The 27,828-nt window shown below is 40.9% G+C and overlaps 1 protein-coding gene across 6 annotated transcripts; it reads left to right on the forward strand.

The window, feature by feature from the left end:
• The first annotated feature begins 236 nt into the window (after positions 1-236).
• Positions 237-27,828, forward strand: SLC18B1 (solute carrier family 18 member B1). Of its 6 annotated transcripts, none has more exons than XM_032651615.1 (14): positions 240-484; positions 1,641-1,780; positions 8,992-9,087; positions 9,404-9,477; positions 10,201-10,348; positions 12,265-12,421; positions 16,373-16,509; positions 19,865-19,966; positions 21,278-21,369; positions 23,779-23,874; positions 25,571-25,645; positions 26,322-26,415; positions 26,512-26,564; positions 26,788-27,828. In XM_032651615.1, the coding sequence occupies exons 1-14, from the start codon at positions 319-321 to the stop codon at positions 26,852-26,854; spliced, it is 1,497 nt and encodes a 498-aa protein (XP_032507506.1). In that variant the 5' UTR covers positions 240-318; the 3' UTR covers positions 26,855-27,828. The 6 variants fall into 6 exon arrangements, with proteins under 6 accessions (XP_032507512.1, XP_032507507.1, XP_032507506.1 ...); XM_032651618.1 differs by having other exon boundaries at positions 261-1,359; XM_032651620.1 differs by adding an exon at positions 5,713-5,893 and having other exon boundaries at positions 268-1,780.

Raw genomic sequence — 27,828 nt, forward strand, 5'->3', positions numbered from 1 at the left:
GTGTCTACCTAGCTTCCTTTCTTACTCTTAGTATTCCTAAATTTTACTCATTTTAAAGTAGGGGGTTCAACTATATGAAATATAGACTCATCCTTTTTTTTTTTTTTTTTTTTCCTCTCATACAGAGAGAAAAAGTACAGCACATCCTAAGTGGTGGACGTAAACAGCCTACGCCTTAAAAAAAAAAGTCCTTGCTCCGCCCTCCGCCCGCCCCCGCCCCGCCCTCGCCCCGCCTCCCGGAGCTCCTCCCTATCCTCTAGGGCCGCGTGGAACTCCCGGGGGCGCTACCCGTAGGGAATCCGGGATCCCTGGACCCGGATGAGCAATCGCCGCCCGCCTTTCAGCTCGTTCAAGGTCGAGTCCGAGGGTGCGGGCTTGGACCCGGGAGCTGCGGCGCAGGAGTCCGCGCACTGCCCATGGACTCGGCGGGGGACCGCGAAGGCCCACGCCCCCCAGGAGGTTACAGAGAGCAGCGAGAACGGATGTACCTCTGTGGCTTGGGTCGTGTCTCTTTAACAGCAATTGAATTAGCTTTAGCGTGGTTTGTTTGCGAGAGATTCGAAAAGGAGGGGCCTGGCAGTGGGGCTCGGGTCAGCGTGTTTTTTCTCTCTGGAAAGGGTTAAAATTTGCGCCCTGGGGTGGCGCGGATGTGGCCTCTAATGACTTTCTCTCTGTAGCTCTACTTTTAAGTACTATGTGTTTAAGAATGCATTCAAATAAGTGTGCCTGTTAGACAAACGAAAACGAGCCCCACTGTTGTCCCTCTCGCCCCTTTAACTTTCTCTCAGTTCCCTTCCTCATCCACTACCAAAATTTTTACACAGATTCTTAAGACTTTCTCCTGTTGCACAGATTTCTTTTTCTAGACAGCAATAGCAACCTCTGAAAAAATAGAGCAATTCAAATATACTTTTCTTACTTAAATTTCTTTTATCTCAAAACCATTTAATTTAAAAATAGCAAATAGATTTACTGGATGTTTGGAACTGAGTAAATGACCTCGTGTCTTTAAATTAAATGGAAATTTAGCCCTGGGAATAAGTATTAAATTAATTGATGCAGAAGACCTGTAATTATTGTAAAACACTGATTTACAGATTTATGGCACTTGTCTTTCCAGGAGCTGCCATTGTAAGTATTAATTCTCCAGTTGAATGATTTAGCTTATTTTCTCCTACTTAAACTTCACTTGACTTCAACAGTACCCTCTTAATAAACCGCTAACATGACATGCTTAAAATGTGATTGAGTCCATGTAGCATATGAAGCTAGTAACCTGAGAAAGCACACTATACTTCAGAGAACAGTACTCTGGAGAGCACCCTGTGGCCTCATTCTTCTTGAAGGAATCTATTAAAGGTGAAAGAAATAGACCTTATGGTGAACGCAAAACAAAGCAGATGGTTTGATAAATTGTGCGCTGAAATCCTAATAGGGATTAGTATGTAAATGATATATTTTGAAAATTGCAGTGATATACAGGGATTGTGTTACATTTGATCAAATGTGCTGTATTCAAAATAGCCCTTAGCTCACCAAATGTTATCCTGAGTGCACTTCTGTGCACAGAAGTGACGTTTCTGTACTTTGATCAGTAGCCCCAATTACATGTCTGTAATTGCAGCATGTTTGCCTTCAAGGTGATGGCCCTCCAGGAGGTGCAAGGGAGACATCCAGGCAGCTTTCAAGAGAACAGATTTTTGTACTGATATCAGCAGCTTCCATTAACTTAGGTTCCATGATGTGCTATTCTATCCTTGGACCTTTCTTCCCCAAGGAGGTAAGACATTTTTATATCCTTATGAACTATTAGTGTTTTTAAAAAGCCTTTGAAATATTTCATTTGGGGGATGTAAAAATCTGCATATGGCAAAGATGATGTATAGAACTTCAGCCAACAGAAGACTTCTTAGAGAATATATGATACCAGAAAAAAAAATTCAGTAAAAGTAACATCATCTTGGGAAGTAATTCACCTAAGTATAATTGACCTTCTGAGGATTACTTTGCTTACCATGTAGTTTGATTCATCTGTTTGGTTTCTGCAACTGAAAAAAAAAAAAAAAAGGAAGTGCACTGAATAACTGAGATTTTAACGTTATTGCAAAAGATCTACGTGAAGACAGTGTTTCCTGGAGTTTGGGTTTATTAATATTTTGGAATTAGAAAGGCATGGTCCACTAAATGCCCTTTTCTGACTTGAATTTCACATGGAATCTAGTGGCAGTGTTTGTGCCAAGGAGGAATTCTGATTAGTATTGATTAGGTCCTTCTAATTATAGTGTTTTATGTGGTGTTAGAGTCTATGGGTAATGGCACAGACTCGAAGGAATAACCCCTAGAGAATCCACCTGGAATCTGGAGGTTGGTGAGGTATAGTATGGAAGGAATGATACTGACTTGGCTGAGTGGAGATAACCTGCCCATGTGTTTTGCTTCATGCTCTTTGCCAAAGCCTCAAGATGCACGGGCCCCTCCCAGTCCTCTGACTTCTTTGATAACATGTGGTCCTTCCTTCTGTGTGCTACAAAAGACGAGAAACATGGCTTCTCTGCTAAAGAAGCAGTACAGCTCTGTAGCCATAAGTGCTTTTTAGTTTTCAGTGTACTTTCCCACACATTATCCCATTTGGTTTCCATAGCAACTCCATAAGATAGGCAGAATGGCCAGAATCTCATAATGTTGCAAATGAAGAAACAGATTCCGAAGTTAAGTGACTGGCCCAGTTCAATTCCGTTTACTGAACGGGAATGGGAGGTTTAACGACTTCCCACCCTAGAGTGTGCTAGGCGTTGGTTGTGTTAGGGCTGGAAAAAAGATGAGGAAAATGTCCCTCTCTCATCTGTCCATTGAGAGTGAAAAAGTATGACAACAAAAAGTTGCAGAGGGGCTTCCCTGGTGGCAGAGTGGTTGAGAGTCCCCCTGCCGATGCAGGGAACACGGGTTCTTGCCCCGGTCCGGGAAGATCCCACATGCCGCGGAGCGGCTGGGCCGGTGAGCCATGACCACTGAGCCTGCGCGTCCGGAGCCTGTGCTCCGCAATGGGAGAGGCCACAACAGTGAGAGGCCCGCGTACTGCAAAAAAAAAAAAAAAGTTGCAGAGTATTTGGATCTCCTTGAAGAGGATGTCCAAAATGTTAGGAGACTCTAGGGAAGGGAATGGTTAATTTTGCCACGGGAGAGGCTGGCTGGTGTGGAAGGGAAGGAGAGAAGGAGTAATACTGAAAGGGGCTTGGCCGAATAACCCTAAGGTGAGTCAAAGAGGTGTTCTAGGTTAGAAACACGCAGGGGATAGTCACGAGATTAGCAAAGTAAATAGCGTGTTCTTAGGGAAGCACAGACGAAGGTGGGGCTTGGGCCTGGGGTTCAGTGAGGTCCAATGGGAGCAGAGGATCTGAGAAGGCAGGTTGGTGCTCGAATGCAAGAGTCCTTCCACGCAGGGCAAAGATGTAGTCAGTAAGAAGTCATCAGAGGTGCTTGGGCAAGACAGAGTAAGTAGACTGAGTAGATATCGGTTTTGGAAAAAATAGTGATGGATGGAGCCTGTAGAATTACGGTGGAGAAGAACGGGAGTAAGTGGGCCATCAAGTTAGAAGGGTATCCCGGTTCAGCTGGAACTCAGCAAGGGCACCTAGTGTTAGATTCCTCCTAGTGGAGTACAGACAAAGGAAAAGGAAGCTGTTACTGTGTGCCTTTTTTGTTTTTTCTTTCTCTTGAAGTTTTTGATTTAGTTTTTGGCGTCCAAGAGGCAGGGGAGAGAGCGTTCTAACTTTAATAGGTGTAGATTTGAAGAGTGGGCTCTTCTTTTTCATTTTTAATAACAGCCTTAGGGTTGACAAACACACTGTCAAAACTTGCTCTTTCTCCTTCGTATTCTGTTAACCTTCCTATTAGCTAGAGCTAACTAGGTCAAGGGAGAGCAAGGCCCTTCTTCTTTTTTTTTTTTTTTCTTTTTTTTTGTGGTACGCGGGCCTCTCACTGTTGCGGCCTCTCCCGTTGCGGAGCACAGGCTCCGGACGCGCAGGCTCAGCGGCCATGGCTCATGGGCCCAGCCGCTTTGCGGCATGTGGGATCTTCCCGGACCAGGGCACGAACCCGCGTCCCCTGCATCTGCAGGTGGACTCTCAACCACTGCGCCACCAGGGAAGCCCAAGGCCCTTCTTAACTTCTGACACAGGATTCTTATTTCTACTCAGCCTTTTTCTGGCCCCCTCCTTCTTTGGCAGAGGATTAGAAGTGAACTAGAAATTGCTTTTAATAGCTGTTCTTGCTGTCCTAATGTGAAGCAGGATCCGCATGCCAAAAGTGGTATTCAGTTACTGCTGTGGTATGTGATTCTAGGACATCCTAAGTCACCATCCTGCTTCCACAGAGAATGTGGGAACTCGTGCAAGATGGAAGCTGACATGACTGCTGGGACCATGACACAAGTAACTTTTGCAAGTCTGTGTTCTCATCTGTAAAATGGGGCCAGCTAAAAATACATCCCTTATTTAATTGTTTAGAAACCATATAGAACAGCATGGCTCATAGTGAGGGTTCAATAAATGTTAGTTGCTGTGACTATTATATATTTTCTGCCAGACTCTAGAATTAAATACCTTTCAGAGCTATTAAGCAAAGAACATGGATGTGACTTGACCAATGAATGTTCTTTCTACATCTTAATTCACCCCTTTGTTGATACCTTCCCTTCAAGGTACCTGTTTTATGTTACTAGGGCTGCTGTAACAAAGTACCACAGACTGGGGACAACAGAAATTTATGGTCTCACAGCTCTGGTGGCTAGAAGTCCAAAATCAAGGTGTCATTGGCAAGGCTGGTTCCTTCTGAGGGCCGTGAGGGGAAGATCTGTCCCAGACCTTTCTCTCTGGCTTGTAGATGGCCAACTTCTCCGTGTGTCCTTTCATACCATCTTCCCTCTACGCGTGTCTCTGTGAAGAAATTTCCCCTTCTTACAGAGATACGAGTAATATCGGATTAGACTCCACCCTTAACGACCTCATTTCAACTGATTACCCCTGCAAAAACTATATCTCCAAATAAAGTTACGTTCTGAGGTACTGAGAGTTAGGACATCAACATAAGAAGTTTGAGAGACACAATGAACCCCGTAACACCACCTGACCTTTGTGTAGTAGAAATGTGGACTCTGTGTTCCTGTCTACACACAGTGTAACCTTTTGCTAGGATACCAATGAAGGCATCGTTCATAGTGAGATCTCTCTTTTCTCCACACCATTATCTCATGTGATGATTAGTAATGGAAGGGGAATGGCTAATCCTGAGTCTCATAGAATTATGGGCTGAAATCCTGCCCAAGCAGTTTCTACAATGCTCTGGGTTCAACTTCTCCACTGTCTCCCACCACCAGGCACTTAGGGACCACACTTCAGAGGTAGGGGGTGCTTCCTAGAGTGAGGGGACCTTTCCTGCCTATAGTTTAGCCATGAAAAGTAGAGTTCACCTATCTGATTTCCTCTGGTATGCTGCTTTGAGAACTGTAGGGTTTATTTCGAGACATAATAACATAAGAAGAACATTTTCTTTAAAAGACAAGGTTTGAATGATGATCATAACTTCGTATGGGAAGCAATAAAGTAAATTTTTATCTTAAAATTGTAGTTAGGGAGAAAAGGTAAAGAAATAGAATTATGGCTGTTGTCGAGGACGGATTTTAAAGGGAGTGTGTGTATGCATTTCTGTACTCAGAGTAAAGTGATTTGTGGAAGAGCTGAAGCTCTGGCAGAAGGATGAATCTAAGTCGGATCTTCTGACCATAGCTATTCACTGCTGGCTCCTGGGTACCACGCGTGATGCATAGAAGGTGCTCGGTAAATGATTCCTGACTGCCTGAGAGGACAGATGTGTGTTTCAGGCTTAGTGCTTCATGGTATGCCAAGTTGCCAATCTTATCTTTAAGAAATTAAACTCATATTTTAACCCCTTACATGGTTATAGCTAGAACCTGATCTAAGGATCTACCATAGTTCCAGGGTTTTAAAAAGGTTTTCAAACCTTTTGTCTATTCATTTGTACATCACACTAATAGTAGCATTTGAAGTTCAAAAGAAGTAGATTTAGAATAAATGCTATATCATTTGTAGCAAATTTAGGAGCTCACTGATAGAATAGGCTACAAATATTAATAGGGGTCATTGATGGGCAATAAACTACTCCAAATGTTTCAGGAGAACAGAGAGAGTGTCGGGAGCTGGGGGAGCTTCTTTCATCTGTGTTATTGATGTCAGGAAAGGAAACTTCATCTTCTCTGAACTGTCGGGTAGCTGAGAGTGGGTGTCAGAAACAGAGAACCACACTGACCAGTCCTTGGGATGACTCATGTGCCAGCTTAAGGAGCTTCCTGTTCTTGAGTTTTTTGACCAGCAAAGTGATTTTTTAATTGATTTGCATTCAAACCTTCCTCCTGTGTGTTTCTCCTTTTTTAAAATTTAATTTTATTTATTATAAGCAGGTTCTTATTAGTTATCTATTTTATACATATTAGTGTATATATGTCAATCCCAATCTCACAGTTCATGCCCCCATCCACTTTCCCCCCTTGGTGTCCATACGTTTGTTCTCTACATCTGTGTCTCTATTTCTGCCTTGGAAACTGGTTCATCTGTACCATTTTTCTAGATTCCACATACATGCATTAATATACGATATTTGTTTTTCTCTTTCTGGCTTACTTCTCTCTGTATGACAGTCTCTAGGTCCATCCACATCTCTACAAATGAGCTGATTTCATCCCATTTTATGGCTTTATATATTCATCTGTCAGTGGGCATTTAGGTTGCTTTCATGACCTGGCTATTGTAAATACTGCTGCAATGAACATTGGGGTGCATGTGTGTTTTTGAACTATTGTTTTTTCTGGGTATATGCCCAGTAGTGGGATTGCTGGATCATATGGTAATTCTGTTTTTAGTTAAGGAACCTCCATACTGTTCTCCATAGTGGCTGAATCAATTTACATTTCCACCAACAGTGCAAGAGGGTTCCCTTTTCTCCACACCCTCTCCAGGATTTGTTTGTAGATTTTCTGATGATGCCCATTCTAACTGGTGTGAGGTGATACCTCATTGTAGTTTTGATTTGCATTTCTCTAATAATTAGTGATGTTGAGCAGCTTTTCATGTGCCTCTTGGCCATCTGTATGTCTTCTTTGGAGAAATGTCTATTTAGGTCTTCTGCCCATTTTTTTTTTTTTAGAAGATGTTGGGGGTAGGAGTTTATTAATTTATTTATTTTGGCTGTGTTGGGTCTTCGTTTCTATGTGAGGGCTTTCTCTAGTTGTGGCAAGCGGGGGCCACTCTTCATCGCGGTGCGCGGGCCTCTCACTATCGCGGCCTCTCTTGTTGCGGAGCACAGGCTCCAGACGCGCGGGCTCAGTAGTTGTGGCTTACGGGCCCAATTGCTCCATGGCATGTGGGATCCTCCCAGACCAGGGCTCGAACCCGTGTCCCCTGCATTAGCAGGCAGATTCTCAACCACTGCGCCACCAGGGAAGCCCCAAGGTACTTCATATAAATGGAATCATGTAGCATTTGTTCTTCTATGACTGGCTTACTCCGTTTAGCATAATTTCCTCAAGGTTCATCCATGTTGTTGCAAATGCCAAAATTTCCTTCTTTTTGAGGCTGAATAATATTCCATTTTATGTGTATACCACATTTTCTTTATCCATTCATCAATCAATGGACATTTGTGTTGTTTCTATATCATCTTGGTTATTTCAAATAATACTGCAGTGAACATGGGGCGTGCAAATATATCTGAGACCCTGCTTTCAATTCTTCTGGATATATACTCAGAAGAGGGATTGCTGAATTATATGGTAGTTCTATTTTTAATGTTTTCAGGATCCTCCATATTGTTTTCCATAGTGGCTGCACTATTCTGCATTCCCACCAACAGTGTATAAGGTTCCAATTTCTCCACATCTTCATCAACACTTGTTATCTTTTGTCTTTTTGCCACCTAACTGGTGCGAGATGATATCTCATTATGATTTTAATCTGCATTTCCCTGACACTTAGCGATTTTGAGCAGCTTTTCATATATCTGGTGGCCATTTGTATCTCTTATAGAAATGTCTGTTCATGTTCTTTGCTCATTTTTAAATCAGGTTCTTTGTGGTGGTTTTTTGGACTATTGAGTTGTAGGAGATTCTTACATATTTTGGATATTAACCCCTTATATAGAGGTGGTTTACAAATACTTTCTTCCATTCTGTAGGTTGCCTTTTCAGTCTGTTGATTGTTTCCTTTGCTGTGAAGATTTTTAGTTTGATGTAGTTCCATTTGTCTGATTTGTTTTGTTGCCTAAGATTTTGGTGTCAAATCCAAGAAATCATTGCCAAGATCAATGCCAAGAAGCCCTCACCCCCTGTTTTCTTCCAGAAGTGTAACAGTTTCAGATTATATGTTTAAGTCTAATTTGCTTTGAGATTATTTTGTGAGTGGTGTAGGATAGGGGTCCAATTTCATTCTTTTGCATGTGGGTATCCAGTTTTCCCAACACCATTTGTCGAAGAGAATATCTCTTCCCCATCGTGTGTCCTTGGCACACTTGTGGAAGATCAATTGACCATATTTATGTGGGTTTATTTCTGAGCTTTCTATTTTGTTCCATTGTTCTATATGTCTGTCTTTATGCCAGTAACATACTGTTTTAATTACTGTACCTTTGTAACTTATTTTTGAAATCAAAAAGTGTGATTCCTCCAGCTTTGTTCTTTTTTCTCTCAAGATCGTAAAGCTAACAATTTTTTATAGGCTTGGTGAGTGAATTACTTTCATGTCAGAGACTAGGTTTAATAGTTTCCTTTCCTTCCTCACCCTGTTTATTTTAAAATAATAATCTTTGAAATTACTCTACAGATAAAGGTTACAAGAAGATGATGCTCTGATCTAATAGCTCCATTTTTCTATATTGGTGCTAATTTGCCTTTCAAACTTTGTTTTCTTTTCTGTTTCTTTAAAGGCTGAAAAGAAAGGAGCCAGCAATACAGTTATTGGTATGATCTTTGGATGTTATGCTTTGTTTAACTTGCTGGCATCTTTGGTATTTGGAAAATATGTAAGTAATTTTTTAAAATTGTGTAATGAGTTATTCTAATTTACTGGTCTAGAACTTCCACTGATACAGAAATAACCACCATTATATTTTATGAATCGTGCTTCAGTTGACAGTCCCATTCTTTAAGTTGATTGATTTTTAACTTCTTCCATGTTTGTAAGCAACGCATGTTGTCATTCCATTAAAGACTTATAATGTTTTGTTAACTGTACATATCTTCCCCAAATCTTTTGTTTCCTGATACAGTGGATTTGTTTATGTCACTATAGACTTGTAGCAGTCATCAATTTACACTTTTCTTTGACATTTATTATAGCTTGTACATATTGGAGCAAAATTTATGTTTGTAGCAGGAATGTTTGTCTCAGGAGGAGTTACAGTTCTCTTTGGGTAAGTCATGTTCTGATATATTTGGGAGCTTGAACAGATTTCATAATTTATCTTCAGTTTAAAATGTTAATGGTTTATGTAAATCAGTCAATACCATGTGACTAATGTTGAAGGGAGTTGAATGATACAGTGAATGGAATGAATGACATTGATCTTAAGAAAAGAGTCCTCTAGGGGATCACCATTAAGCCGGCTGCTGAATCTGTTCTTTAGGACTCCTGTGATCGTGAGAGACAGAAACTTAACTCCCTTTTCTGAGTCACAAAAACTTTTTGGCTTAAGCAGAAAGGTGAATTTCTTACCTAAAGAATCAGCTGAAGAACATAAGGATACAAATGTTAAGATAATGTCATCAGAAATCTTTCTCAGGTTCCTGGTTTATGCTTTCCTCTTCCTGTGTTTTTTTTTTATGTTTGGGGGGAGACCTAAAACTAAGAAGGCTTTCTACATATGTTCTTATCAGAGTGACTCTACATTTTTCAAAAGGCCTATTTAGTATTATTATTTAGGGCATCAAATATATCAGTAAAAAAGCGCAATGAGGCTGTCATTATGACTCAGATTCCTCCTACTAAAAATATAACAAAGAAACTCTTAAAAAATTTGTATTCTAAAGAGATTTATTTTTATAACTGTGGTTGAGGTACTATTGTTTTCAGTGAGTACAGTTAAAAAGAATCAAAATCAATTTGGCACTTGAGAGTCATCTTATTCTTTTTTTAGTGTATTGGACCAAGTTCCAGAAGGACCCGTGTTTATTGCTATGTGTTTTCTAGTGAGAATAATCGACGCAATCAGTTTTGCTGCAGCAATAACCGCGTCTTCTTCTATCCTTGCAAAGGCTTTTCCAAATAACGTGGCCACAGTAATGGTAGGTATTTTATACACTTTTCCTATTTTCCTTTTAGTGTAGGCTAAAATATTTATTTGGCCTTTCAAGTTAAACCTGGGGCGCATTCTTCTAGACCTGCCTTTTTTCTACTTTCTGTTTTTGTTACCTTTTACCCCAATTTCTGCCTGTAGCAGCAGGCTGTCAATAAATATACCCTTAGTCTACTTAGGTGCTCTTCCTGGGCTTAGAAGCCCCTGAATGGGCAAAACCAAATGTTCTTTTTACCCCTTAAAAAATAAAAAACCCTCTCTAATAGTATTTTGTTGTCTCTCTATAGCCTAGATTGTAGCTAGGCCGCCTGAAGCAGATTTATACTAGAGTCCTTCCTCCACTTTTCCCAGTTTCACGGAAAGGACCTTAGAGATCATTCTGAAGTCCATAAATGCTTCTGTGCAGTCAGTCTGAGGAGCACCCTCTCATTTTACCAAAAAAATCCAGAGCCTGGTAGCATCGTATTGGCGTACATTCTCATATATTGCTTCCGCGCCTCGACACCAGGTATTAGTGACATACCAGGTTCCTGTCCTAGCTCTTGGCTGCTGTCTCCCTGATCCCAACTAGCCTTTCCCATAGCTCACTCCTCTGGACCCAGACATCCCCGAAGGACTCCTGGTTTGCATCGCAGAGCAGGCACCACCCTCAGAGACCTCAGGGTCTAATCAGCTCAGTACCAAGGATTCTCCCATTTACCCATATTAATACTACAGTCTGAAAGTTTTGATACTCAGGTAAACTGTTTGCTGTATAAATATAAATCTTCACACTTTTATTAAATATATGTACACATATATTTATACACCCATGTAAGTATATATATATATGTATGTATATATATCTGTATAGATTCACTTTAGGTTCTGTAGTCATTTGCCATGCAATGGTGGCCACTGTAACAGGTGTACTGTTTACATTTCTCAAGAAGGGTTCAGAAGGATGCTAATCCATTGACATGCTCTGTAAGACAAGGTTTTGTGGCAAAACATGTTTGGAGTGTGCCTTTGCTGTCCTGCAACTTAGAGATGGCCAGTTCACATTAGAGCTAGTTGTATTTCATTTTATGTGTCAACAGTCTATTTACAACATTTTCCCATAGGATTGTGTTTTTTCTTTTTTCTAAATTTTTTTTTAATATGTTTATTTATTTATTTGGCTGCATTGGGTCTTCGTTGCTGCACGCAGGCTTTCTCTAGTTGCGGCAAGCAATAGCTACTGCTTGTTGTGGTACACGGGCTTCTCATTGCAGTGGCTTCTCTTGTTGTGGAGCATGGGCTCTAGGTGCGTGGGCTTCAGTAGTTGTGGCATGCGGGCTCAGTAGTTGTGGCTCGTGGGCTCAGTAGTTGTGGCGTATGGGCTTACTTGCTCCACGGCATGTGGGATCTTCCCGGACCAGGGATCCAATCCGTGTTCCCAGCATTGGCAGGCAGATGCTTAACCACTGCACCACCAGGGAAGTTCCTCCCATAGGATTGTTGATTTTTCTCATTGATTAGTAGTTGCTCTTATGATGCATTTAGGAAATTAGTCCTTTGTCAATATTTTTTCCCCATTCTTCATTTGTCTTTTGATTTTTTTTTTGCCATTCATAGTTTTTCATATTTTCATGTAATCAGATTTATCAGTCTTTTCTTTTGTGTCTTCTAAGTTTTTATGTCATAATTAGAAAATTTACCTCACCATAAGGATTAGAAAACAAAAAACTCTCATTTTAAATTTTTCTAGTACTTATATGATTTTAATATGTATGTTTAAATTTTTGGTCCATCTTGGGTGTGTGTGTGGTATGTGTATAAATTGTAAAGTGGATAGAATTTTTTTCAGATCCTGCCCATTAAATCTTTGTTCATTTTTCAAACAAAATATATTAACTCAATTTTCTTTTGTTTTCCCATTTGTAGGGAAGTCTTGAGACTTTTTCTGGACTGGGTCTAGTACTAGGGCCTCCTTTGGGTGGCTTCTTGTATCAATCCTTTGGCTATGAGGTGCCTTTCATTCTTCTGGGATGCATAGTTCTGCTGATGGTTCCCCTCAACATGTGTATTTTACCTAATTATGGTAAGGCCTTATATCTTACTCACTTTAAGAACCTTAAATTTAAGTATTTTTATGCTTTTGTAGGAAACCAATATCTCCTCCCTCTTGCCTTTCCCTCCCACCCTCCCTATCCCACCCCTCCATGTGGTCACAAAGCACCGAGCTGATCTCCCTGTGCTATGTGGCTGCTTCCCACTAGCTATCTATTTTACGTTTGGTAGTGTATATATGTCAGTGCCACTCTCTCACTTTGTCCCAGCTTCCCCTTCCCCACGCCCTGTGTCCTCAAGTCCATTCTCTACGTCTGCATCTTTATTCTTGTCTTGCTCCTATGTTCATCAGAACCATTTTTTTTTTTTTAGATTCCATATATATGTGTTAGCATACAGTATTTGTTTTTCTCTTTCTGACTCACTTCACTCTGTATGACAGACTCTAGGTTCATCCACCTCACTACAAATGACCCAATTTCGTTCCTTTTTATGGCCGAGTAATATTCCATTGTATATATGTACCACATCTTCTTTATCCATTCATCTGTCTATGGACACTTAGGTTGCTTCCATGACCTGGATATTGTAAATAGTGCTGCCATGAACATTGCGGTACATGACTCATTTTGAATTATGGTTTTCTCAGGGTATATGCCCAGGAATGGGATTGCTGGGTCATATGGTAATTCTGTTTTTAGTTTTTTAAGGAACCTCCATACTGTTCTCCATAGTGGCTGTATCAATTTACATTCCCATAAGTAGTGCAAGAGGATTCCCTTTTCTCCACACCCTCTCCAGCATTTGTTGTTTGTAGATTTTCTGATGATGCCTATTCTGACCGGTGTGAGGTAATTCCTCATTGTGGTTTTGATTTGCATTTCTCTAATGATTAGTGATGTTGAGCATTCTTTCATGTGTTTGTTGGCAATCTGTATATCTTCTTTGGAGAAATGTCTATTTAGATCTTTTGCGCATTTAAAATGGTTTGGCAAACTTTCTGTTTATCTAAAGAAGGATCTTCTCTTTAGATTGAATGGAAAAATCTGGTATTTTTTTTAAATCTCAAAAATTGATAATGTTAAGGGTATAAATATTGATTTAGGGGTTCCCATTGAGTCCCTTTAAATATTAATGTTTTAGGAAAGCTTATAGATAGAAGCTAGAAAATTAAATTTTCTTTTATTTTGATGATATTGATGGAATTTTGTTCTATAAGTTCCACCTCACTCATTTAACTGCTTCTAGACCCATGAACAATGTAGCTTTAGGTTTGGGTGTCTAAGAGTCAACTTCGGTCCCTCCCTCTCTCTCATCCTTTATATCTGCTCACCAAGTCACCTCTTCCATACTGCACTAAAGAAATATTTTTAAAACACAGTCAAGTACATGACAATCCTCTTAATAAAAATCCCTAAATCCATGAAATGAGAGCTTTATCCTGAAAGCCGCTAGGAGCTGTTGTTAGGTGTCAGCAGGGGAGTCACATGAGCTGGACTATCTCCCACTTCTACTCTACCTAACTCCTACTCATCCTTCAAAACTTAATTTGTATGACCTCTTCTGGGAGGTTTTTCTGAACCTTCTCAATCAATGATCTAAATGCTAAGTCACTAGTGCCACATTGCTCTGCATTTTTCCTGCCCCTTCACACCTGAGGGCCACACCACTTCCTCATCTCTAAGAGCAGTTTCCTGTGGCAGGCATTGTCAACCATGGAGTCCTGTCCCTCCAAGAAGAATGTATCAGAATTGGAGGAAGCAGAGAGAATACCTGAGTAGCTTGGAAAAGCTTCCCAGGTGATTTTGTCACTTGCCTCTGGAAGTAGGTATCACCTACTTGGGCTTCATCAACAGCTTAGTTAAACTCATTATGTGTTCATTTTCATGTACGTTCCTGTATGTTCTTATTGCGATAATCCCCTTTCCCACTTTGGATTTAGAGAAAGGGACCATTTATGCCATAATAATTTGTCTTATACCATACATCCATAATACCTTCTATATGCATAATAAACGTAATTGATTACAGTTGATCTTTTATCATTTATATTTTAAAGGTGACTAATAAACATCTGTAATATACAGTCCAAAATCCACACCCAGTGAAGTCTCCCTGCTGGCACTGCCACACTGAGCCACATGGTGGTGCCTAGCCCCGTTCTAAGTCAGATCTGTAGTTAAACATCCTAGGCTGGGCTCACAATTGGTTCATCATTGAATATTTGGCTAATAGTTAAGAAACTAACACCACAGTTTAACTTTATCCCTCATATCCTGACAAAGTCCAAGTGTAGTACTTAAAATAGTTGAACCACACTTTATGCTTTTTTGGTACTTTGCTCCCTACTGGATCATTATTCACCAAGAATTTATTGAGTAATGAACTGTGGTGGGTGCTTTTGGAGAAATGAGGATATGTCAGTGCTGATTTGGCCCTCAGAGAGCTTCCTGGCCTGGCTCAGTGCACAGTCTCCTAACTTGTCCCCCTGTCTGCATTTCCCAGGAGACCACAGAGGGGTCTCTTTAAACCACAAATCTGATTCTCAGTCTTTGTTTGCAGTGTCTAGTGATTTCCCGGGCTTCTTAGCCTATTTTACAAGTGCTGCATAATCTTATCACTACATCCTTCTCCAATGTGATCTCTCTTCCCTACCCTCCAATTTCCGTCCTCCACCTTTGCTTCTGCTCTTTCATTTCCTCAAACAGAATAGTTTTCCCTCACTTCTGAGTCTTGGAATGAGCCATTCCTGGATAATATGCCTGGATTATTCTTTCCTCCTTCTTTGCTTGTTCATCTCAAGCTCATCTTTTAGGCAGCAACTTAGATATTACTACTTTTGGAAATTCTTTCCTAAACAGCTTTCCCTGTTTTTTTAAGGCAACCCTCTCATATGCTCCAATCCATACCCTCCTAGCTCCATCCTAGCTCTCTCCACGCCTTACTGTATCTTCTCTGTGAGGTCAGGGTCTGGGTTTGTCTCCTTTGCCTTTGTCTGCCCAGCATTTTGCATGGTATCTGACTCAGCATAGATTTTGTTCAGTAAATTAGTTGGAAGACAGGAAGGTCATCAAACAGTAGTAAACCATGTAAAATGAAATACAGTTTAAGTGATAAATTACATGGTATAGATTAGAAGTGCAGTAGGAAACAGAGGTAAAACTTGTGGCTTAATTAGAGTCACAGCCAGACTTTACAGAGTGAATAGAACTTGAAAAATTAGCAGGGGAAAAAGAAGGGAGTTGTAGGATATGATTGGCGGCTTGGAAACAACCATGCCTGGTGCTTGGGATGGTGCAGAAGTTGTGTTGCTGTTGGAATGGCAGGACATGAGGTTGCTGTTCAACTGACCTTTACTGCCAAATGGAATGTACACATGATTCAGTAGCATCTCATTCTTTTTTTTTTTTTTTTTTTTGGCCGTACCACACGGCATGCAGGATCTTAGTTCCCTGACCAGGGATCGAACCCTTGCTCCCTGCAGTGGAAGCAGGGAATCCTAACCACTGGACTGCCAGGGAAGTCCCGAGCATCCCTTTCAATCCAGTGTTTTTTTTCACGAGCAGAAAAAAGTTGTTTTGTATTCTTTGATTAACTCAGATTCCTCCTCAGCACACACACATTTTTCCCCGATAAAGCATCTGGCTTTTCCTATGCACCAAATCAAACTTTACATATTCTCTACCCCATCTGGGAAGGTCTCACTGACTTCTAGGTTATGACCCGTAACCAAGACTGCTTCTTCTCCTCACACTCTGATTCCAGTTGATTCTTTTTGAACTAGAGAAATTATTTTTAAGAACACTGAAATGGCCTCTAGGTTTGAATAACTTATATGCAAATTTTAGGCAAACTCAAAAGTGTGTTTATTTTGATTACTGGATAAAGGTGACCTTACCAATTTTACTGTTCAAAATAGATTGAAAGATAAAGTTAAGCAATTTTCATTACTCTAATTTCTTTTTTTATTTTTACCCCACAGAGTCTGATCCAGGGAAACACTCATTCTGGAAACTCATCATTTTACCCAAGGTTGCCTTTATATCCTTCGTCATTACCTCACTCAGCTCAGGTTTTGGCTTCCTTGATCCTACACTGTCCCTCTTTGTTTTGGAGAAGGTGAGTAGCCTGGTGATGCAGACCTCCACATTGTAGCGGGTGGACATAATTGCTTGCTCTTGGGCCCTGCTTGATGGAAAATCCTAAGAGTGGCTTCACGAAGGAGGCAGAATGAGAGCTACTCACCAAGACAAGCATGTACCTTCCCTCTGTGATTTCCCTATAACTAGGGGGTCTGATTTGGTGTAAATGAAAGAAACCTTTCATCTGTCTCCTTTTCAAAGGGCCTTGCTCGAGTCATCATAGGTCTGGCTTGGGCAACATCCTGGCTGCTTAATAAGGGATACTTTCTCTGTTTTGATTCCAGTGAGGCATTTGGGATACTTAGTGGCTCATTAATGTGAGGTTCCCTTCTTTTCTAACAGATCCCCTCTGGGGTCCATTTACTTTTTGTCTATTGCATACATATTCAAAAGACTGTGGGCTATATTAATCTGAGATGAGAGGAAAGGAACCAAGAATCTCTCTCCATCTTTTTTTTTTTCGGTATGCGGGCCTCTCACCGTTGTGGCCTCTCCACTGCGGAGCACAGGCTCCGGCCACGCAGGCTCAGCGGCCATGGCTCACGGGCTCAGCTGCTCCGCGGCATGTGGGGTCCTCCCTGGACCCGGGCCACGAACCCGCGTCCCCTGCATCGGCAGGTGAACTCTCAACCACTGCGCCACCAGGGAAGCCCTCCATCTTTTTAATGCTGAAAATTATATACTGAATTTTAAAGTTTGATGTTATAGCAATTTGTTCTTAGATATTTTTGAAAAAAGATTATTAATAAATAATGCAATAAATTACTAAGTCTGATAGTTAATTATCCTGGAGAATTAATCTGTGTTTATAAAGACAGAAATCTACTAGCTGCAGTCCATACTCACTTTATTTGAGGCCTTAGAATGAAAAAAGCACTGTTACCAGAAACACAACCCCTTCAAGTCAGTAAAGACAGTTTTGGGTATTTCACAGGTAAACTTGGGGACTGTTAATTTAGTGCTGGACCCAAGTTTTGGAAAATAATATAATATCACACTTAAGAAGTGAGCATCTATGAGGTAATGCATAAGAAAAATACTTTGTATTTATGGTGACACATCCCATTCACATTATCAACAACGTGTCTCTTTTTTTAAAATATAAATTTATTTATTTATTTATTTTTGGCTGCATTGGGTTCATTGCTGCACGCGGCTTTCTCTAGTTGCAGAGAGTGGAGGCTACTCTTCATTGCGGTGCGCAGGCTTCTCATTGCGGTGGCTTCTCTTGTTGTGGAGCTCAGGCTCTAGCTGTGTGGGCTTCAGTAGTTGTGGCACATGGGCTCAGTAGTTGTGGCTCGTGGGCTCTAGAGCACAGGCTCAGTAGTTGTGACACACAGGCTTACTTGCTCTGCAATATGTGGGATCTTCCTGGACCAAGGCTTGAACCTGTGTCCCCTGCACTGGCAGGCACTGAACAACCAGGGAAGCCAACAACGTGTTTCTTTAAGTCATTTTTCTGTTCTTTTAAGAAGTGTGTCCAAACAATGAAAAAAAATTTGTAACCAATCTCTCATAAACCCAAGTTGCTCATGTCTAACTTATAAAAAAATCCTTAGAAAGGTACTTTCTGGTTTTTCTATCCCATTTTTGTTCCTGTTGCCCTTCTTCTGCCTTCTTAACAGTTTTTTTGTATTGGCTGTTTGCTGTCCAGTTGCTCAGCCTTTTAGGGAAGGAGGGTTCCATCCTGTCTCCCCCGTTGTAAAATCAGAAGAGGACATTTCTGACTTTTGTATCTTGCAACTGTCTTTAAACGGCTGATTTTTAGCTTGAGTTATGTCATTAAAATTATTCAAACATATACTGATGTATAAGTAGATCTCATAGGCTTAATTAAGGATTAGTTAAGGAAATTAAGGAAAATGAGAGCAACTCAGATAATCAAGAAAGGCATTTATATCATGTTGGTAACAGTAACAGTAGCAGAGTTATGAGGTAGCTTACTACTTTAGAAGCCTTTTAAAATGTGTCATACCATCTAATTCTTTAATTAGAAATTTATATCTCTTTGAGATGGATAGAATAGATATTATTGTCAGGGTTTTTTACACCAGTGCACTTCAGTCTGCGAGCAGTGAGCATACCTGGGATTTTTGTTAGAAATGCACATTCTCAGGCCGCATCCCAGACTTTTTGAATCAGAAATTCAAGGGCTGGCGTCCAAGAACCTCTTATAAGAAGTTCTCCAGACTTCTCTGGTGGCTCAGTGGTTAAGAATCCGCCTGCCATGGGCTTCCCTGGTGGCGCAGTGGTTGAGAGTCCGCCTGCCGATGCAGGGGACGCGGGTTCGTGCCCCGGTCTGGGAAGATCCCACATGCCGCGGAGCGGCTGGGCCCGTGAGCCATGGCCGCTGAGCCTGCGCGTCCGGAGCCTGTGCTCCGCGGCGGGAGAGACCACAGCAGTGAGAGGCCCGCGTACCACAAAAAAAAAAAAAAAAAAAAAAAAAAAAAAGAATCCGCCTGCCAATGCAGGGGACACGGGTTTGAGCCCTGGTCCGGGAAGATCCCACATGCCTCGGAGCAACTAAGCCCGTACAGCACAACTACTGAGCCTGTGCTCTAGAGCCTACAAGCCACAACTACTGAGACCGTGTGCCACAACTACTGAAGCCCACACACGTAGAGCCTGTGCTCCACAACAAGAGAAGCCACCACAATGAGAAGCCCACGCACCTCAAGGAAGAGTAGCCCCCGCTCGCCGCAACTAGAGAAAGCTCGTGCACAGCAATGAAGACCCGATGCAGCCAAATATAAATAAATTTATTTTTTAAAAAACCCACAAGTTCTCTAGGTAATTTTTTGTGCATACTAATGTTTGCAAAGCACTGATTGACATGTAAAAATGCTATGATTCATAGAAGGATAATTATACTATATTTAATGTCAAATGCTACAAATCAAAAACATCCAGGACTTCTGACCTGTGGTTAGGTTTTTTTCCCCTATAGAGAAAATGTAATCCGTTTATAAGAGTAAGACAGGGCTTCCCTGGTGGCGCAGTGGTTGGGAGTCCACCTGCCGATGCAGGGGACGCGGGTTCATGCCCCGGTCCGGGAGGATCCCACTTGCCGCGGAGCGGCTGGGCCCTTGAGCCATGGCTGCTGAGCCAGCGCGTCCGGGGCCTGTGCTCCGCAACAGGAGAGGCCACAACAGTGAGAGGCCCGCGTACCGCAAAAAAAAAAAAAAGTAAGACAAAAATTAGGAAGGTTGCTGACTGTTAGTAGTAGCCTCATGGCAGAGAGTAAGAGCTGAAGAAATGGTAGAAGGAAAAGATAGATTTTTATTGAAAAAATGACTTAACCATGTAACTTTAACACAGGATTTCTTTTACAGTTTAATTTACCAGCTGGATATGTGGGACTGGTATTCCTGGGTTTGGCACTATCCTACACCATTTCTTCACCACTGGTGGGCCTACTCAGTGATGAAATGCCAGTATGTATGCTTTATCGATATTTAAGAGTTACTTCTGTATGTCTAGACTGGTGATTGTCCAGCTGTACTTCCTGAACTCTAGAGGTCCACTGATTAGAATTAAAATATTCAGTTTTTAAAAATTTTTATCTTTATTGAGGTATAGTTGACAAATAAAATTGTAAGATATTTAAAGTATACATCATGGTGATTTGGTATACATACACCCTGAGAAAGGATTCCCTCCACCTCGTGAATTAACATATCCATCACCACAGTTACCTTTTTTTGGGGGGGTGGAGAGCAGTGAGAACATTTAAATTTTAATATATTCAATTTTTTAAGCTGATGGAGAGGTTCCAGTGTGAGGTCTCAGTATGTGCCAACCTGCCATCACCCTGAACAGGTTCACTTTTTAATTGCTTCATCTGGGAAAAGAGGAGGAGTCTTATGCTAAAACTGTTGAAAAACTCTTGGATTAGACTTTCTAAAGGAAAAAGTTCCCTTGATGCAAAAAAGTGGTTTGACCTTAATAAGTAGGGCAGAGCCCCAAAAGTAATTAGGACTTGACCAAGTTGAGAGGATAGAATTTAGTTTTTCTGTGGGAGTGAAAGGATTGGTCGTGTAAATATGCCTCAGTTATCCCATAGCCATCCTGACAGAAAATCCTTTCTAGTCTCCTTTAACTAGGTCTAAACCATTCAGTCCAGATGACTAGTATACAGAGCTAGTACTGTTAGCCAGGTCTCAAGCTTCTATGACTTTAGTGCTTATTTTTGTGTTTCCCCTCTTAATTAGCTATGGGTATATATTTATGAAGACTTATTACATGGAGATTACTTGGTAATCCAGGTGGAAAAAAGCAAGTGTCTTAAACAGCGTTTGTAACTTAGTTTTAAGGCATAACCTTATATAACTGAACAGATACCGTACCCCTATAACTTTTAGCCTGTGTTTGAGTAGTTTATAAGGAAACATTTTATTTGGTACTTTTTAATAATGTGAATTTTCTAGATAGTGCATCTACTTGGTCATTCCTTGTGGTGACTGCTTTTTAAATTGTTATATTTGGAACAGTTTATCATGTGCAAAATCTACAATACAATCCCTTTCCAAGGAATACTTGTCCTTTGCTCAACCCCCGTCTTGGGGTATATTGCACTTGCTTTTGTGTTTACCACCTACCTGTTTTCTCTTACATGTAAAATTTTGTTTTCTCCAATGTATTTGGATTTTTTAATATCATGACTTGTGTTCTTCAATGATTTCTTTATTTTCCTGAACTATGGAAGATCTTTACCTCTAAGAGTTTCTGTGGTCTTTCTTTATCAGCATCTAAGGAAATGGCTTCTCGTTTTTGGAAACTTAATCACCGCAGGGTGCTACATGCTCTTAGGACCTGCCCCATTCTTGCACATTAAGAGGTAATTTTTTTTCTTCTTTTGAATTTGTGGCAAAATAACATTAGGAATTATTTTTTAAATTTTTGGTGTAACACTGATATGCTTAGTATCTTTGAATCTTATTTAAATAATTACCAGATTTAGGACTATATTGAATTGTTTGTTTTACTGACAGTATTACTGGATGCTAGCAGTGGTCTAGGCAAACAGGAATGCGTAAAATCTGAATCAAATGATAAAAATGCTTATTCTCCCTTTGTATTTCAATTGCACATTTGTACCTTATTTTAGTTAATTTTTTAAAAATTTATTATTTATTTTTGGCTGCGTTGGGTCTTTGTTGCTGCACGCGGGCTTTCTCTAGTTGTGGCGAGCATGGGCTACTCTCTGTTGTGGTGTGTGGGCTTCTCCTCGTGGTGGCTTCTCTTGTTGCGGAGCACAGGCTCTAGACGCGCGGGCTTCAGTAGTTGTGGCACACGGGCTCAGTAGTTGTGGCTCGTGGGCTCTAGAGCTCAGGCTCAGTAGTTGTGGCGCACGGGCTTAGTTTCTCCACGTCATGTGGGATCTTCCTGGACCAGGGCTCGAATCCGTGTCCCCTGCATTGGCAGGTGGATTCTTACCCACTGCTCCACCAGGGAAGTCCTGTACTTTATTTTAAAAGTAGCATTTGTTATCTACCTTTAGCTGATAGTTCTTAGAATATACTTTTGTTTTCTCTATTCCTTCTTGCCCCTTGAGGAGGGAACTAAATCATTTTAGTTTCTGTATCATCCTTAGCATATGGTAGCTACTTAATAAAGCTTGTTTATTTTTTATTTTTTTTAAGGAGATGGTGGGGGTAGGAGTTTATTAATTAATTAATTAATTTTTGCTATGTTGGGTCTTCGTTTCTGTGCGAGGGCTTCCTCTAGTTGTGGCAAGCGGGGGCCACTCTTCATCGCGGTTCGCAGGCCTCTCACTATCGCGGCCTCTCTTGTTGCGGAGCACAGGCTCCAGACGCACAGGCTCAGTAGTTGTGGCACACGGGCCTAACTGTTCCACGGCATGTGGGATCCTCCCAGACCGGGGCTCGAACCCGTGTGCCCTGCATTAGCAGGCAGATTCTCAACCACTGCGCCACCAGGGAAGCCCAAGCTTGTTTATTATCATTTATTTTCTAAAATAAAATGAGCTACTTAGACCTTTTTAGGTACGTCTGGGACAGAACATGATATGGATAAAGGAATGATTTCAGAGTCTTTCAGATTTGGGTTTGTATTTGGGCTTTGCCCCTTCCTTGGTATGTGAACTTGAGCAAATAATTTAACTTCCAAGAGCCTCAGTTTTCTTATCCACCAAAAAAGCAATAATAGTACTGCTGAAATAATTTTCTATGCTCAAGATAGAGTGACTCCAGCCCAGGGTTCCATGTCAGCAAAGCAAAACTTAGAAAACGTTCATGTCCCTGTAAATGTTCCTCTTGACCAGAAAAGCAGTCTATCCTGTCACCCAGTCACCCCCAAACGCCAAGCCACCGACTGTGGGCCGCTCACCCCAAACAAGATGGACTGCGTGGCCCCAGACAATCAGATATTACCTGTTGTTCTCTTCCTTGTTTTTTTTGTGTGTGTGTGGTACGCGGGCCTCTCACTGCTGTGGCCTCTCCCGTTGTGGAGCACAGGCTCCGGACGCGCAGGCTCAGCGGCCATGGCTCACGGGCCCAGCCGCTCCGCGGCATGCGGGATCTTCCCGGACCGGGACACGAACCCGTGTCCCCTGCATCGGCAGGCGGACTCTCAACCACTACGCCACCAGGGAAGCCCCTCTTCCTTGTATTTTTTTCCTTATCCTGTAAAAGCTTCCTGCCTTCTATCCCATTTTTCAGTTCTCCAAAATGAGACCATCCACTTCATGAAGTGTTAAATAAAGTTTGTTTGTATCACCTAGATTGTCTTCCTTAATCATTTTTAACAGATGTACATGGCAGGGTTGCTGCAAGCATTCAGTAGAATGGATATGAAGTAACTGACGTAGGGCCCGACATGGAACACGTAGCAGGTTCCTGTCAGTTCCTTTACCATTTTTCTTCTGTGCCATTTTTCAGTCAGTGGAATTTCAAAGCCAAGTGCTTGAAGGAGCAACATTAACGTTGACATTTTAACCAACTTTGAAAGGCTTTTACATGGTGATAAGAAGGCAGGTCGACTCTGGGCATGTGACACGTGTGACCAAAGATATTGGGATAGCAGGAGAAATTGATCGTTGGCCCCCCTCAAAAACGTAAGGAGTTAAAAGGTGCTTTCACTGAACAAAATGGGATCAGAAGGGGGTAAGGACCAGACTAGTCATGTCATCCGTGAAACGAACTTGTCTCAGATCCTGCCCGCCCTCCTTGGCGTGAAGCTTTGCTGTCTCTTTAAATGTTAATTTTTCTCCCAAACTCTCTTGCAGTCAGCTCTGGTTGTTGGTGCTGATACTAGTCATAAATGGGATCTCTGCTGCAATGAGTTTAATTTCAACTTTCCCAGAGATTCTCAGCTGCGCACAGTAAGTTACTTCCATGGCTTGAAGAACTGTATCGTGATTAGCAATAAACATCACAAGCTTCCTTGAATTTCTCATTTTGTAGGATGTTGGATATTTTTTTACAATACTAAATCTTCATGATTTCATGTCATGCAATATTGTGATATAAATAGTATAAGCAAAACTACAATGATATAAATGATAATATATAGTAATATTAATACAATGATAGGTAAAATGGGTTGTGGATAGAGGCTTGGCTTAGTTTACACCTCGGTATAGGTATACTTCTAAAAAGCCAAAGCATATATATGTATAACTGAAGCACTTTGCCATACAGTAGAAATTAGCACAGTATTGTAAATCAACTATACTTCAATAAATTAAAAAAAAAAAAAAAAAGCCAAAGCGCAGTGGGAAGCCCTCAGCATCATTTCCCTCTCATAGAGGAGGTCCACACAAGGGCACAGAGTGACCAGGTAAATGGATTCTAGTAGCAATTCCAATGTGTGGGTTTTTCCTCCCTCACACCACCAAGCTGGGTGTCCTGCAATTCAACTAATTCTGACACTATTTACCGGGAGATAACACCAGATCCCACAGGTTAAGGGCGCAGTCCCACAAGAGTGGCCTCTGCTTCAGATGCCAGTTTCAAATGCAGGTTGTTACCTATGTTTCTGACCGACTGGCTGTAAACCGGAGGTTCCAACGACCCCCTCCGTGGGTTCTCTTCATTTGCTAGAGCAGCTCATGGATCTCAGGAAACCAGTTCACTCACTAGCTACTGGCTTACTGCAAAGGATATTACAGGATACAGATCAGCAGCCAGATGACAAGATATGTAGGGCGATAAGGTCCCAAGCAGCAGAGCCTCTGTGCTTGTGGAGTTTGTGGCCCAGCACAATGGCACATGGAAGCATTCTGGCTTCCCAAGCTGGAAGCTTTCTGAACTCAGTCCTTCTGGGATTTTATGGAAGCATCACTGCATATGCATGGCTGATTAAATCATTGGCCATTGGTGGTTGATTCAACCTCCACCCCCTCTCTCTATGGGAGAGGGATGTGTGGGGCTTGAAGTTCCAGCCCTCTAATCATATGTTGGTTCTCCAGGCAACGTGGGTACTAGTCCCAAAGTCATCTCGTTAACATAACAAAAGACTTTTTTTTTATGGCTTTCATCACTTAAGAAATTCCACGGGTTTTAGGAGGTGTGTGCCAGAAATGGGGAAGAAGACCAAATGTATCTTTGTCACTTGGCCATCAGTCTTTTGTTTAATAAGCATAAAGATGAAGAACACAAAGTGAACTTGAGCAGGGAGAACACTGATGGCTCTGCTGTTGTCAGTTCAACAAGCCTCAAAGCAATGAGGAGCTGCCTCTGTATTTTCTAAAGGTTGCCCATCGTTCTCTCTACCTGTTCATCTCATTTGAAGAATTTCTTAGTTAATTATATACTTTAATAAACATTTAATGCAAGTGGGTCGCAATTCTTAATATTGTATCCTATATATGCAGTAGAAGTATTTTTAGAAAACCCTGGAGGAAATATTACTAGAGTAATATCTTCAAATGAGATTAGCTTTTTATTTTAGAAATGGAGTGTTCTTGCTGTTGGGTTTATCCAGATTATCCCTGGTTTATTTTTATACCATACACTATTCTTTTGTTTCACACAGGTTTCCCTTTTAACCACAGACACACTCATTTCTCTTTGCAGTGAAAATGGATTTGAAGAAGGATTAAGTACCGTGGGACTTGTGTCAGGTCTCTTTGGTGCAATGTGGTCAGTTGGGTGAGTAGCTATTGAATTTCGTTCACACCTGCAAGTTGGAAAATGCTATCCCCATTTTACAGATGAAGAAATTGAGACACTGAGAGGTCAGATGAGTTGCCAGAAGGCACATAATTCACTTAGGGCAGAGCTACAGTTCTAATCCAGCTGTCTGACTTCAAGATCAATGGTTATACCAGCAGTTTTAATACATAATCAAAATGGTCTCATATACTTTGTCTTATTTAAGTGATATTTTAAAGTTCCTTTAACAGGAGCCTGTCTCAGTTTTGAAATGTATTCATTTATTCATTCATTTGTGTATTTATTTTTAACTCTCTACTATACCAGAGGGATAACTGTATGCTGGCCATGTAGCTATCATCAGTAAGTGTGTACTGAGTTGTTTTAAATACAAATATCTAGAAGAGTATAGAGAATAATATAAAGGTTCTTTTGAATGTATGTCATCTTTTAAAAATTTTCAGAAGGAGTTATAATTTTAGGATTGTTTAAAATTTTTAAACATCATCACTATCAGGTAGAATTATTTTCTTACACCTAATGCTCTGTCCAGGAATTGGCTTTTTTCGTTAGTGTTTATAGTTTCAGTATAATGAATTGAAGCAGTCATGCAGCCTATAAGGAGTAACTTTTTTTTTTGCACTATAATCCTCTTTCTTCCTTTCATCGTTAGTGCTTTTGTAGGACCAACGCTGGGAGGATTTCTGTATGAGAAAATTGGTTTTGAATGGGCAGCTGCTCTGCAGGGTCTCTGGGCTCTGACAAGTGTGAGTAATTAGTCTTTTACTTTCATTTTCCTTATGTTTATGGAGAAATGTGACTTGGATAATTGACATTAACCAGTACCTTTCATTGTGTTAAAGGGACTAGTGATGGGCTTGTTTTATCTACTGGAGCATTCAAGGAGAAGAAGGAGGTATGGTCAACTCTTGAGGTTTTTTTCTCCCTTTAAAAGTTGGCTTGTGGGAGTGGAAAAAAGACACCATTTTACATCCATTCTTCCACTCTGGAGATTTCTGGGCACTCTGAGCCTCATCACTTGATAGACACATTTACGGAAATAGTTGGATAGAGATGTAGGTACTGAGTTTTTTAAGGTGAGAAATACTGAGGTTGGCCTCTTCTTTCCTTCAACGTAGATCTAAACTTCAAAATAGCCTCGGCACAGAGGAGGAACGGACTGCTCTCTTGCCTGATGAAACGTAGCCTTACCTTAGGGATGCCTACTGATACGGGGCTGGGAGATGGATGCTCCTGGCCTTGAACTTCATCGCTGGAAGGAGTTTCCTAATTTTTACACACAAAACTCCATGGACTCCACACCAGCATCCTGAAATTGTTAACATAGTTTTGGATGATCCTGTGTTGGGCTGCACATACTGTTGTCCTGAAGAGCTGGCCTGCTGAACCAGCCGTATTTGAAACCTTAAGTATGCAAAGAGTTGTTGAAAATCAACAAAAGTTTTTGGTTTTGAGTGACCAGATTTGGCCCTGAGGATGTTACTGACTCTAGGTGTCCTGTTTCCTCTGTTTACTTCTTATTCTGAGGGCACTGATTCTGTGACTGTACCCTTTTTATTAACAGGGAAAGAAATGAATTGATTTGAGATGCTTAAAAATAATATAAAGATAACTCAAAATATACAGAATAATTACTGTGAAATCAGTTTTTAAAATATTTGCTTTCTCTGTGTCCTAAGATTTTTTTGTTTTTGTTCAAAAGGCAAAATTCCAGCCTACCATGGAAAAACTCTATTGCATACCCTGGCCATCAGTTCTTCTAAAACTTCTGTTTGTGTGAAAGATACAAGAATAATATTACTTAACACTTCCAATTTTGTAACATGCTGTGAATTAGGATCTGGATTTATAAATAATGCTTGGTATAATATTATTCATTTCCCTTAATGTCTCTGTTTTAGTTCTATCATTTAAAAAAAAAAAAAACATACTCCCAATAGATGTATCCCATTCCCAGAGCAAGTGAGCCCCCAGGAATGCTTGTTCTATGTTAGGGAAGGGGTTCCTCTGACTTCAGGTAAAATCCATGCTGTCGTTTGAAGTGAGTGAATCTCTGCTGTGCAACTCTCATACCTCCTGATCCATTTTCATGCTGTAGTAGCCCCATTTACCCACCCACCCCTTTTTAGTAGAATAAATGTTTTTTATCTGTTTATTAA

The sequence above is a fragment of the Phocoena sinus genome, chromosome 12 (genome assembly GCF_008692025.1).
Source record: "Phocoena sinus isolate mPhoSin1 chromosome 12, mPhoSin1.pri, whole genome shotgun sequence".
Taxonomy (NCBI): domain Eukaryota; kingdom Metazoa; phylum Chordata; class Mammalia; order Artiodactyla; family Phocoenidae; genus Phocoena; species Phocoena sinus.